At 36.8% G+C, this 13298-nt stretch overlaps 2 protein-coding genes across 4 annotated transcripts in view; both read right to left on the bottom strand.

Moving 5' to 3' along the window:
• Nucleotides 1-13298, bottom strand: part of LOC125674557 (uncharacterized) — a 412455-nt gene that overhangs the window by 223627 nt on the left and 175530 nt on the right. The gene's annotated exons all lie outside the window — the stretch shown is intronic.
• The window catches only part of LOC125665345 (mucin-17-like), an 82489-nt gene that overhangs the window by 37535 nt on the left and 31656 nt on the right, over nt 1-13298 (bottom strand). For all 3 annotated transcript variants that reach the window (XM_056152414.1, XM_056152413.1, XM_056152412.1), the window contains exons 50-70: nt 12833-12880; nt 12373-12620; nt 12010-12145; nt 11640-11714; nt 10013-10060; nt 9553-9800; nt 9190-9325; nt 6680-6769; nt 5699-5952; nt 5396-5537; nt 4896-5075; nt 4277-4530; nt 3974-4115; nt 3473-3652; nt 2854-3107; nt 2551-2692; nt 2050-2229; nt 1431-1684; nt 1128-1269; nt 627-806; nt 8-261 (exon numbers count right to left, since the gene is read on the bottom strand). In XM_056152414.1, the coding sequence (XP_056008389.1) occupies nt 8-261; nt 627-806; nt 1128-1269; nt 1431-1684; nt 2050-2229; nt 2551-2692; nt 2854-3107; nt 3473-3652; nt 3974-4115; nt 4277-4530; nt 4896-5075; nt 5396-5537; nt 5699-5952; nt 6680-6769; nt 9190-9325; nt 9553-9800; nt 10013-10060; nt 11640-11714; nt 12010-12145; nt 12373-12620; nt 12833-12880 (3587 nt within the window). The remainder of the gene's footprint in view (nt 1-7; nt 262-626; nt 807-1127; nt 1270-1430; nt 1685-2049; nt 2230-2550; nt 2693-2853; nt 3108-3472; nt 3653-3973; nt 4116-4276; nt 4531-4895; nt 5076-5395; nt 5538-5698; nt 5953-6679; nt 6770-9189; nt 9326-9552; nt 9801-10012; nt 10061-11639; nt 11715-12009; nt 12146-12372; nt 12621-12832; nt 12881-13298) is intronic.

Consider the following 13298-nt stretch of genomic DNA (forward strand, 5'->3'; position numbering starts at 1 on the left):
TGCCTACCTTCGTAGTTTTGTCTCCGTTGGGTAGCAGAAGTTCCACAGTTACTTCATGTGCATTGGTAACCGTCACACTGACCTCGGTCACACGTGGAGGATTATTCTCGTCTAACGTCAATACAACTGTGGGGTTAGGGTTGTCTGTGGTGGTACTACCACCAGTGGGGGTGAAGATGTTTGCAAGTGATTCCGAGGGAATATCGTCACTGCTAGGAGACAGTACACTCGTACCAGCGGCCAACATCTCGTCCGTGCAAACTAATAATGCATACGATCTCATATTATAGATAACTCTTAACGACCTACCTTACCGACGGGGAAATTACACTAAGATGTTTAGATTATAAATAATGTTTCAACCATAACTAAAGACCTCTATTAAACTGATTATTTCACAATCATTGTATATTGCTCTGTGCTTCTCATACGAACATTTTGTACACACCTTAACGTAAAATTTGTGAATATCTACTATCTCTCCTATTTGGCCCAGGCGAGAAAGCTCATGTTAACCATGGGCTCATGTCAGCTCAAATTACAAATCAATTGACCCTAGGCAGATGTTTCCTCCTTAACCACTTCATTTATACACATTTAGCCCAAGATGGATGAATTTGACTTACTTGTTGTGAGAGTAGTTGTAGGTGCACTGGGTGTTGGCGTTGGTCCAGAAACGGACGGTGTTGGTGCACTGGGTGTTGGAGTTGGTCCTGTTACTGATGGTGTTGGTCCAGTTGGTGTCGTTGTAGGTCCTGTTACGGACGGTGTGGTGCTGACCACTGTCGTAGGAAGTGTTGTCGTGACTATAAAACGAAACAATTTGATAATTCTTTTTCATACATGCTTCGGAAGTCTTTGTACTGAGCACTGCCAGCATTTATTGTGATTATCTTTTTCTATTTTACAAAGCTACCCAAAATCAATTATCTTTTCCAATTCCACTTCCTCAACAAAACAAATCTTGCTTTCAGTTATTTTGACATTCAACTACAAAATCATGCATTCTAAAAAAAAATTCTCTATTTTCTCATACTTTTAACATCTTTACTAGCAAACATCAGATGAATTCACAATTTCCAATTTCCTACATTAATGAACAGTAATTTCACTCATTAAAAACTCACCCGCTGTGCAGGCCTTTACGGTGACACCAGACACTCCTGCTGGCTGAGTAGTGTCTGTCTTCGTTATCTTCACTGTTATCTTTGTTCCAGCTTCTCCAAGGAAATTCACTGTTCCCACACCACCGGAAGTCAACACTGGTGTCTGTAAACAAATAAGGACTCCAATGTATACACAATCAATATGCTTAATGTTTTTGCCTCTTCCAGACATACACTAAGCAATATATCCAATCAACACATTTCAATTTCCTTTTAAAACGATACACAACTCTTCTAACCAGTAGATATATCATTTTTGCCTACCTTCGTAGTTTTGTCTCCGTTGGGTAGCAGAAGTTCCACAGTTACTTCATGTGCATTGGTAACCGTCACACTGACCTCGGTCACACGTGGAGGATTATTCTCGTCTAACGTCAATACAACTGTGGGGTTAGGGTTGTCTGTGGTGGTACTACCACCAGTGGGGGTGAAGATGTTTGCAAGTGATTCCGAGGGAATATCGTCACTGCTAGGAGACAGTACACTCGTACCAGCGGCCAACATCTCGTCCGTGCAAACTAATAATGCATACGATCTCATATTATAGATAACTCTTAACGACCTACCTTACCGACGGGGAAATTACACTAAGATGTTTAGATTATAAATAATGTTTCAACCATAACTAAAGACCTCTATTAAACTGATTATTTCACAATCATTGTATATTGCTCTGTGCTTCTCATACGAACATTTTGTACACACCTTAACGTAAAATTTGTGAATATCTACTATCTCTCCTATTTGGCCCAGGCGAGAAAGCTCATGTTAACCATGGGCTCATGTCAGCTCAAATTACAAATCAATTGACCCTAGGCAGATGTTTCCTCCTTAACCACTTCATTTATACACATTTAGCCCAAGATGGATGAATTTGACTTACTTGTTGTGAGAGTAGTTGTAGGTGCACTGGGTGTTGGCGTTGGTCCAGAAACGGACGGTGTTGGTGCACTGGGTGTTGGAGTTGGTCCTGTTACTGATGGTGTTGGTCCAGTTGGTGTCGTTGTAGGTCCTGTTACGGACGGTGTGGTGCTGACCACTGTCGTAGGAAGTGTTGTCGTGACTATAAAACGAAACAATTTGATAATTCTTTTTCATACATGCTTCGGAAGTCTTTGTACTGAGCACTGCCAGCATTTATTGTGATTATCTTTTTCTATTTTACAGAGCTACCCAAAATCAATTATCTTTTCCAATTCCACTTCCTCAACAAAACAAATCTTGCTTTCAGTTATTTTGACATTCAACTACAAAATCATGCATTCTAAAAAAAAATTCTCTATTTTCTCATACTTTTAACATCTTTACTAGCAAACATCAGATGAATTCACAATTTCCAATTTCCTACATTAATGAACAGTAATTTCACTCATTAAAAACTCACCCGCTGTGCAGGCCTTTACGGTGACACCAGACACTCCTGCTGGCTGAGTAGTGTCTGTCTTCGTTATCTTCACTGTTATCTTTGTTCCAGCTTCTCCAAGGAAATTCACTGTTCCCACACCACCGGAAGTCAACACTGGTGTCTGTAAACAAATAAGGACTCCAATGTATACACAATCAATATGCTTAATGTTTTTGCCTCTTCCAGACATACACTAAGCAATATATCCAATCAACACATTTCAATTTCCTTTTAAAACGATACACAACTCTTCTAACCAGTAGATATATCATTTTTGCCTACCTTCGTAGTTTTGTCTCCGTTGGGTAGCAGAAGTTCCACAGTTACTTCATGTGCATTGGTAACCGTCACACTGACCTCGGTCACACGTGGAGGATTATTCTCGTCTAACGTCAATACAACTGTGGGGTTAGGGTTGTCTGTGGTGGTACTACCACCAGTGGGGGTGAAGATGTTTGCAAGTGATTCCGAGGGAATATCGTCACTGCTAGGAGACAGTACACTCGTACCAGCGGCCAACATCTCGTCCGTGCAAACTAATAATGCATACGATCTCATATTATAGATAACTCTTAACGACCTACCTTACAGACGGGGAAATTACACTAAGATGTTTAGATTATAAATAATGTTTCAACCATAACTAAAGACCTCTATTAAACTGATTATTTCACAATCATTGTATATTGCTCTGTGCTTCTCATACGAACATTTTGTACACACCTTAACGTAAAATTTGTGAATATCTACTATCTCTCCTATTTGGCCCAGGCGAGAAAGCTCATGTTAACCATGGGCTCATGTCAGCTCAAATTACAAATCAATTGACCCTAGGCAGATGTTTCCTCCTTAACCACTTCATTTATACACATTTAGCCCAAGATGGATGAATTTGACTTACTTGTTGTGAGAGTAGTTGTAGGTGCACTGGGTGTTGGCGTTGGTCCAGAAACGGACGGTGTTGGTGCACTGGGTGTTGGAGTTGGTCCTGTTACTGATGGTGTTGGTCCAGTTGGTGTCGTTGTAGGTCCTGTTACGGACGGTGTGGTGCTGACCACTGTCGTAGGAAGTGTTGTCGTGACTATAAAACGAAACAATTTGATAATTCTTTTTCATACATGCTTCGGAAGTCTTTGTACTGAGCACTGCCAGCATTTATTGTGATTATCTTTTTCTATTTTACAGAGCTACCCAAAATCAATTATCTTTTCCAATTCCACTTCCTCAACAAAACAAATCTTGCTTTCAGTTATTTTGACATTCAACTACAAAATCATGCATTCTAAAAAAAAATTCTCTATTTTCTCATACTTTTAACATCTTTACTAGCAAACATCAGATGAATTCACAATTTCCAATTTCCTACATTAATGAACAGTAATTTCACTCATTAAAAACTCACCCGCTGTGCAGGCCTTTACGGTGACACCAGACACTCCTGCTGGCTGAGTAGTGTCTGTCTTCGTTATCTTCACTGTTATCTTTGTTCCAGCTTCTCCAAGGAAATTCACTGTTCCCACACCACCGGAAGTCAACACTGGTGTCTGTAAACAAATAAGGACTCCAATGTATACACAATCAATATGCTTAATGTTTTTGCCTCTTCCAGACATACACTAAGCAATATATCCAATCAACACATTTCAATTTCCTTTTAAAACGATACACAACTCTTCTAACCAGTAGATATATCATTTTTGCCTACCTTCGTAGTTTTGTCTCCGTTGGGTAGCAGAAGTTCCACAGTTACTTCATGTGCATTGGTAACCGTCACACTGACCTCGGTCACACGTGGAGGATTATTCTCGTCTAACGTCAATACAACTGTGGGGTTAGGGTTGTCTGTGGTGGTACTACCACCAGTGGGGGTGAAGATGTTTGCAAGTGATTCCGAGGGAATATCGTCACTGCTAGGAGACAGTACACTCGTACCAGCGGCCAACATCTCGTCCGTGCAAACTAATAATGCATACGATCTCATATTATAGATAACTCTTAACGACCTACCTTACAGACGGGGAAATTACACTAAGATGTTTAGATTATAAATAATGTTTCAACCATAACTAAAGACCTCTATTAAACTGATTATTTCACAATCATTGTATATTGCTCTGTGCTTCTCATACGAACATTTTGTACACACCTTAACGTAAAATTTGTGAATATCTACTATCTCTCCTATTTGGCCCAGGCGAGAAAGCTCATGTTAACCATGGGCTCATGTCAGCTCAAATTACAAATCAATTGACCCTAGGCAGATGTTTCCTCCTTAACCACTTCATTTATACACATTTAGCCCAAGATGGATGAATTTGACTTACTTGTTGTGAGAGTAGTTGTAGGTGCACTGGGTGTTGGCGTTGGTCCAGAAACGGACGGTGTTGGTGCACTGGGTGTTGGAGTTGGTCCTGTTACTGATGGTGTTGGTCCAGTTAGTGTCGTTGTAGGTCCTGTTACGGACGGTGTGGTGCTGACCACTGTCGTAGGAAGTGTTGTCGTGACTATAAAACGAAACAATTTGATAATTCTTTTTCATACATGCTTCGGAAGTCTTTGTACTGAGCACTGCCAGCATTTATTGTGATTATCTTTTTCTATTTTACAAAGCTACCCAAAATCAATTATTTTTTCCAATTCCACTTCCTCAACAAAACAAATCTTGCTTTCAGTTATTTTGACATTCAACTACAAAATCATGCATTCTAAAAAAAATTCTCTATTTTCTCATACTTTTAACATCTTTACTAGCAAACATCAGATGAATTCACAATTTCCAATTTCCTACATTAATGAACAGTAATTTCACTCATTAAAAACTCACCCGCTGTGCAGGCCTTTACGGTGACACCAGACACTCCTGCTGGCTGAGTAGTGTCTGTCTTCGTTATCTTCACTGTTATCTTTGTTCCAGCTTCTCCAAGGAAATTCACTGTTCCCACACCACCGGAAGTCAACACTGGTGTCTGTAAACAAATAAGGACTCCAATGTATACACAATAAATATGCTTAATGTTTTTGCCTCTTCCAGACATACACTAAGCAATATATCCAATCAACACATTTCAATTTCCTTTTAAAACGATACACAACTCTTCTAACCAGTAGATATATCATTTTTGCCTACCTTCGTAGTTTTGTCTCCGTTGGGTAGCAGAAGTTCCACAGTTACTTCATGTGCATTGGTGACTGTCACACTGACCTCAGTCACATGTGGAGGATTATTCTCGTCTAACGTGAATACAACTGTGGGGTTAGGGTTGTCTGTGGTGGTACTACCACCAGTGGGGGTGAAGATGTTTGCAAGTGATTCCGAGGGAATATCGTCACTGCTAGGAGACAGTACACTCGTACCAGCGGCCAACATCTCGTCCGTGCAAACTAATAATACATAAGATCTCATATTATAGATATATTCTATGAATAACAAGAGGCCGTGGGTCACAATCCTCAATGAGTTATGTTCGAAACACATCCGTACAAACGTTTATCGAAAAATCAATAGGGTATATATTCCAAAATTAAGCTATTTCGTTAATAAAATACTAAGGTACGTGTATTCAATAGATTAAATAACATAAACAAAATATGCTGAACATGCATGCAAAACGCTAGGGCTGTGAAGATATAAATTCAAATAGTTTCCAAAGACAATTTGTGTTTGACACACTTTCTTTTCGAAACTAGACAAGTAGTGACCACGGCCTGTGTTACTGAAAAGACACGTCCTATTTTCCAGCTATTTTTGGTTCGTTCTTACTCCTATATCTAGAGTTGTTTAACTTGATTTCATAACTAATCGATGCTATCGTTTTCTTTCCTGCACGTACCACATACGAAGACGGATCGCACAATGCATTTATTACGCAAAGATTCCCGAGATTTAACTAAGAATTAACTTAATGTTTTGATTTATTCTTTCGTTTTGGATGAAATCAAATAGTTATCGGTGCATAAGGTATATATCGCCATTATAGATACACTAACCATTTTAGCTTGGAAAGAAAAAATATCTATTAGTCCAATGTACCTTATCAAGTCTTGTATTCAAATAAAACAAATTGCACTTGCCATTGCGCCTTTCATAGAAACAAAACATTTCACTTACTAGTGGTTAATGTGCTAGTTGCACTTGGCGTCAACTCAGTGACTGATGGTGTTGCAACACTGGTTGTTGGGGCAGGTGTGGTTGTAACAACTACAATGACAATTTGATCATTAGTTTCAATTTTAAATCACTCATGTATGTAATCTATACAACATAGGTGTTGCACATTTATTGTAATTGGCCTTATACCGTGGGTCGTGCTGAAAACAATAATGAAACATGGATTTAAAATTCAAATTTCTTAGTTACATGAAGCAATATATTTAATTCAAAGCAAAGTGCAAGACATATTTCATGACGATCAGGTTTGCATACAGGAACATTACAACGCTTCATCATATAATCCAACGTATCGAGATAATATTATGTCATTGTGTTCACAATTTGCATCCAAATATCTTGCAGGCGATTAGATGTGATTCACGAGACCATTGTAAAGATCATACAATACAACATCAATATTTCATTGAATTATGCATTTTATGCATTTAACAAACTTCATTTTCCATAAAAAGCCAACAAAGGATAGGGAAGCAATATATTTTCATCTGTGGTTAATCTTTAAATTTAGTACTTCAAATTCAAGTAAATCTTAGCTGTACCAACTATTAAAGTCTAATGAACTTTGTAGTCTAACAAAAACTAGTAAGTCACTTAGTGCAGGCCTAATTATCTTTAAAGTACAATAGACATGATTTACGAAAGAGCATTAGAATATATTCATAGAGGTCATGGCGGGTGTGACCGGTCGACAGGGAATGTTTACTCCTCCTAGGCACCTGATACCACCTCTGGTATGTCCAGGTGTCCGTGTTATTCAACCTTAAACAAGACTGAAGGGTGAAAGACAAACATTAAGAAGAATATATCTAAGATATTAGTGTAATTAAAGGACACATCTCATGTTTTCAAAGTATACAATATTACATGCATTTTGTCTTCTTTATGCTTATAGTAATTAATTCTAATAGTTCGTTCGCCGAAATTTTGCGATAATTAACCACAATACAGACTTAAATCTAAGCCCCGATTTCAAAAAGTCAAGTTAATTAGGTAGGTAGTCACGTGGTACAGTGACGTCACATGCGCCCTTCGGATTGTGAAAGTACTGCGATATATTATTAAAAACTCAACTTTTAGGGGCCTAATTAATTTACCATGGGCAACATTTAAATCGATGTTGATAAATTGTCCGAGTTTTATATGTGTTCGCCACCAGTGCACACATATAACGATGTAAATACCCAAATATAGCGAGTAAAGCGTGTATGAAATCGGCAAAATTGTGAGTAAATAATGTTTATATGGGTCGCTGTCTACAAACTGTTTGGGGATGTTATTCCTTTATACATCTGTAATTGGCGCTGTTTTTCTAAAATAAACAGTGCAATCATTATTTATTTTTGGATTAGACAAATTATGATACGTTAAATTGTTGACAACTAGGCCCTATGCCAAGCTATTGTCACGCGTGCATTTCGGAAAGAAAGAAAAAGATAACACATACACAAATCAATAAAAATATTCAAATTTAAAGTGGTAATCACATTATTTTATTTTGATAAAGCAATCTTATTACTATTTTTGAATTGTGATCTGCACGTCTTTAGGAAGTACGAAATGGGAGCACGGCGTTATAGCCTACTGACGCACTCAAGATGCTACGAGTTCAATAAAGAAATAATTTTATAATTCAATTTAAAGTTAGGAAATACAATATTCTATTATTTGTATAATTAAAAGTTCAATTATTTTGTATCTTTATTTTTTGTTGTTGTAAATCTACCAGTTGGTAGTTACATTGTATCGTCGATATATGTTGTTACAAGGTGAAGGTCAGTTGATCCGAGTGTGTATTGAATTTGAAGAGCAAAACAGAATGTATGCTATAGGCCTACCACTGCTTATAGCTTCGATATATCCATTTTCTCGCAGTTTATCAGGGTTTCTGTCCAAGCGATGTTTGAAAAGGTGACTGGGTGTGTTTTTTAAGGTAAAGTTCTTGCTCCAACAAAAAAATTATCCGCGTCTTTTTTCTCGTACCTTCCTTCGAAAAATTGAAAAATACTCTAAATCCTTTCTACCGACAACTAGTACACCCGAACACGGCACAAAACATCTTAATGCATTATTATTTACAAGCCGTTAACGTGACAATTGGTTTTTTGTCGATTAAATCTAATCTGTTTATGAAATGGCTAATATATGTTTTCAAACCCTAGGGCGCATTTGACGTCACACAAAATGGCGCGTAAACTAGCGAAAGAAAATATGCATATCGCAAGATTTGAATTTCATCGCTTTCAAACTCAAAAACTACGCAAAATATTTCATTTAAAACACATTTAAAGTAGTTTTAGGCATAAAAAGAGTTAATTTTGCTGAAAAAATAAATAAGTTTAGAAACATGCGTTGTGTCCTTTAATGTAGTATAAGCTCTCATTGTAATTAGTGTAGTCTAACCCCTCAGTGTAATGTGTGTATTTTCAGTGCCGGGATTGTAGCATTACCTTGTGTACATGCCTGGATCTGGACAGCGGAGATTGTTGAAGGAGTTGCGGTTATAGATTTTAAAATTCGGATTACTATAGTTTTTCCCTCAATTCCATTAAAGTTTGTCATCAAATGGCCGGTGTAGGTGAGCGTCTGAATACAATACATTATGATATAACATATGCCAATCTCTAATGTCCTTAAAATATATCGATTCAACAAGTTTAAATTTAATATACAAGTAAGTATCAAATCAACAATAAAGATGTCATGGCATTTTGCCCAATATTCAAACATTGATATTTTCAGAAAAATCATTTCTTTATAGCAATTTTTATGTTCATTTAATTCATTACTGATAACAGCCAATCATAACTTACTTTAGTATCTGCTTTCGTGCCATCCTCTCTGAAAACCTCCACAATGGTTTTGTATGCGTTTGTTACAGTCAGTTTCACTTCGCCGATTTTAGCATTATTGCTAAACGTTAAAGTAGCACTAGTTTGAGACAGCTTTTCATCTTCGGTGGTTCCTGTTACTGTGAACATGTCCTTGGCGTTGGGATATTCACTACTAGTCACTGTTACCATACCAGAATTGGCTTCATTTACCATGATATCCTGACAGTCTAAACAGAAAAGAACTGTGACGTTTAACAGCCGTACAAATCTAAGTAATTGATATAGTTTGAATGGGGGATCTTTCTAAAATTTATAAATCAGACAAATTTTGGCACTGAACATGTACCATCAGGATTGTCTTGGTAATCATCTCAAATAAAGTTAATCTGGACTAATTCTAAAATGGAATTATATAGATAAAAGTGATGTTTGAACTTACATGTGGTTGTAATTGGAGTAGTCACTGTGGACACCGACGGAGTGGAAGCTGCAAGATAGTTACGTACGTTAAAATATGGAGCAGTGGTTAAACTTCGAAGCTTCTATCAACGCTTGACATGCGCACTAGATCGCTTAAACAGATGTAGACAAACTAGGTATCATTAGGATCACAGCAAACCTGTCTCGCTGTGTGGTATAATTTGCTAGTTTCACGGTCCATAATTCTTTTTTTAATTAGGTCAATTAATCCGATACTCAAAATTGATCTGTATTCCATGGTACAAGTTCGTTTATAAACTTTCATCAACTCAGTCCGGAAAGCTGTCAACTTCCTGGAATTTGTGAAGTTCGGGTTCCATAGATCTAAATTTGTGTACTTAGCCTACAGCTGATGACGTCACAATATGAGTGAAAAAAAATTCGACGGGACGTAAAACAATTACTTAATCAATATTGGAGTTACAAATTAAATCTCAAATAGAATTGGTTTTTGCTGTAGGTTTTCGACAAAGACGCCTATAGAATGGTGTAGACAAAGATTGTGTAATCAAACAATGTAATTTGTAACATCTAAAATCAATTATTGAGGTATAACACTTGTGCTTTTCAATGAATTCTTTAGAAATTTATGTTGTAAGTATGTCTTTAAATTGTAAAATAATAAGCATGTTTTCCATTACTGAACACCACGCTTCAGCACATGCACTCAATTTTGATTGGCTCATTTTCAAACACCGCTAAATCTCTTACGAATACATTCTCGAGATGGACATTAAACAATACGAAATCAATCAATGAATCCATAAAACACATTTTGAATGAGATGAGAAAAATTCGTCCAAATTTCCACTGGCCGCACCACATTTCTGAAATCAGCAGGCCTTTAGAACGATGAAACTGACATGCACTTTAAATTCGTCAATACGCCCATGTCTCCGGTATTCTTCTGTGATACAAGTGAAACTTTCAATTCCTATTGTGGCTAAATAGCTTATAGTGTGACTTAAATGAATCCACGGTACTCATGGACCATTGCAAATCAATTTCATGCCTTGTGTCATCGTGGTTCTAATTAAAGGGAACATTCTGAATATTACCTCTGCATATATCTAAGCGAATTTGTTTTATATCCCGAACTAGGAACGAAAATGTCGAGAAAAGTGAATCTACAATAGCTGAGATGCTTGATAAGATTTCTTCAACATTCGTCCACTGTTTTCCAATGCAAAAGTTGTTAGACTCACGCTTTGACGCCCTAGTCAATTCAAGAATGAATTGAATAAATTTGAAACTAAAGTATATAGGAAAACTATCGTTCAACATCTGACTTTTTAGCTGGTTTTATGCGTTTTGAGGGGCTTTTGAAGCATCTATTCATTTCAGAAGTGTTGCCCAATTACACGTCTTCGAAAACGTACATTCCATAATATAAACTCGAGATCCTTCTACTTAAAAATACTTTACATTAGGTTTGGTCGTAGTTTACGTTAGGTTTGGTCGAATTGAATCCATGTTTTATGAGATGATGGAAAATATGTGAAAAGTTTACAACAACGGTTAGATACCAAGCAAAATATGATTGAAAAAGCCAGTATGCAATGTGAAATAAAAACTATCTAACTCACTGGAAATTGTAGTGCTGGTTGACACACTTGCTGTTGTCACTGACGGTGTTGTTGAAGCAGTTGTGGTTGTAACAACTAAAATGATAATTAGAATGATGATTATTTCGATGATCGTCACCATTGTCAACATCAATCACACCTTGTAAAACGTATGTTCATCCTTATCGAAATAAAGAAATAGATCATAAAAGCTGTTCAATATTATCAGCTAGCATAAAAAAGGATATTTCCTTAAACCTGAAGTGTTTTACAATAATGAAACAGTTTTTATTACACAAACAATACTGCAAAGTCAGTTTGTGTTGTCTAGTCTAACATTTTACTATTCTCAGTGTAGACTACATTTTCAGCGCAAGGAGTGTGGCATTACCTTGTGTACATGCCTGGATCTGGACAGCGGAGATTGTTGAAGGAGTTGCGGTTATAGATTTTAAAATTCGGATTACTATAGTTTTTCCCTCAATTCCATTAAAGTTTGTCATCAAATGGCCGGTGTAGGTGAGCGTCTGAATACAATACATTATGATATAACATATGCCAATCTCTAATGTCCTTAAAATATATCGATTCAACAAGTTTAAATTTAATATACAAGTAAGTATCAAATCAACAATAAAGATGTCATGGCATTTTGCCCAATATTCAAACATTGATATTTTCAGAAAAATCATTTCTTTATAGCAATTTTTATGTTCATTTAATTCATTACTGATAACAGCCAATCATAACTTACTTTAGTATCTGCTTTCGTGCCATCCTCTCTGAAAACCTCCACAATGGTTTTGTATGCGTTTGTTACAGTCAGTTTCACTTCGCCGATTTTAGCATTATTGCTAAACGTTAAAGTAGCACTAGTTTGAGACAGCTTTTCATCTTCGGTGGTTCCTGTTACTGTGAACATGTCCTTGGCGTTGGGATATTCACTACTAGTCACTGTTACCATACCAGAATTGGCTTCATTTACCATGATATCCTGACAGTCTAAACAGAAAAGAACTGTGACGTTTAACAGCCGTACAAATCTAAGTAATTGATATAGTTTGAATGGGGGATCTTTCTAAAATTTATAAATCAGACAAATTTTGGCACTGAACATGTACCATCAGGATTGTCTTGGTAATCATCTCAAATAAAGTTAATCTGGACTAATTCTAAAATGGAATTATATAGATAAAAGTGATGTTTGAACTTACATGTGGTTGTAATTGGAGTAGTCACTGTGGACACCGACGGAGTGGAAGCTGCAAGATAGTTACGTACGTTAAAATATGGAGCAGTGGTTAAACTTCGAAGCTTCTATCAACGCTTGACATGCGCACTAGATCGCTTAAACAGATGTAGACAAACTAGGTATCATTAGGATCACAGCAAACCTGTCTCGCTGTGTGGTATAATTTGCTAGTTTCACGGTCCATAATTCTTTTTTTAATTAGGTCAATTAATCCGATACTCAAAATTGATCTGTATTCCATGGTACAAGTTCGTTTATAAACTTTCATCAACTCAGTCCGGAAAGCTGTCAACTTCCTGGAATTTGTGAAGTTCGGGTTCCATAGATCTAAATTTGTGTACTTAGCCTACAGCTGATGACGTCACAATATGAGTGAAAAAAAATTCGACGGGACGTAAAACAATTACTTAATCAATATTGGAGTTACA

This window comes from Ostrea edulis, chromosome 10 (assembly GCF_947568905.1).
Source record: "Ostrea edulis chromosome 10, xbOstEdul1.1, whole genome shotgun sequence".
Taxonomy (NCBI): domain Eukaryota; kingdom Metazoa; phylum Mollusca; class Bivalvia; order Ostreida; family Ostreidae; genus Ostrea; species Ostrea edulis.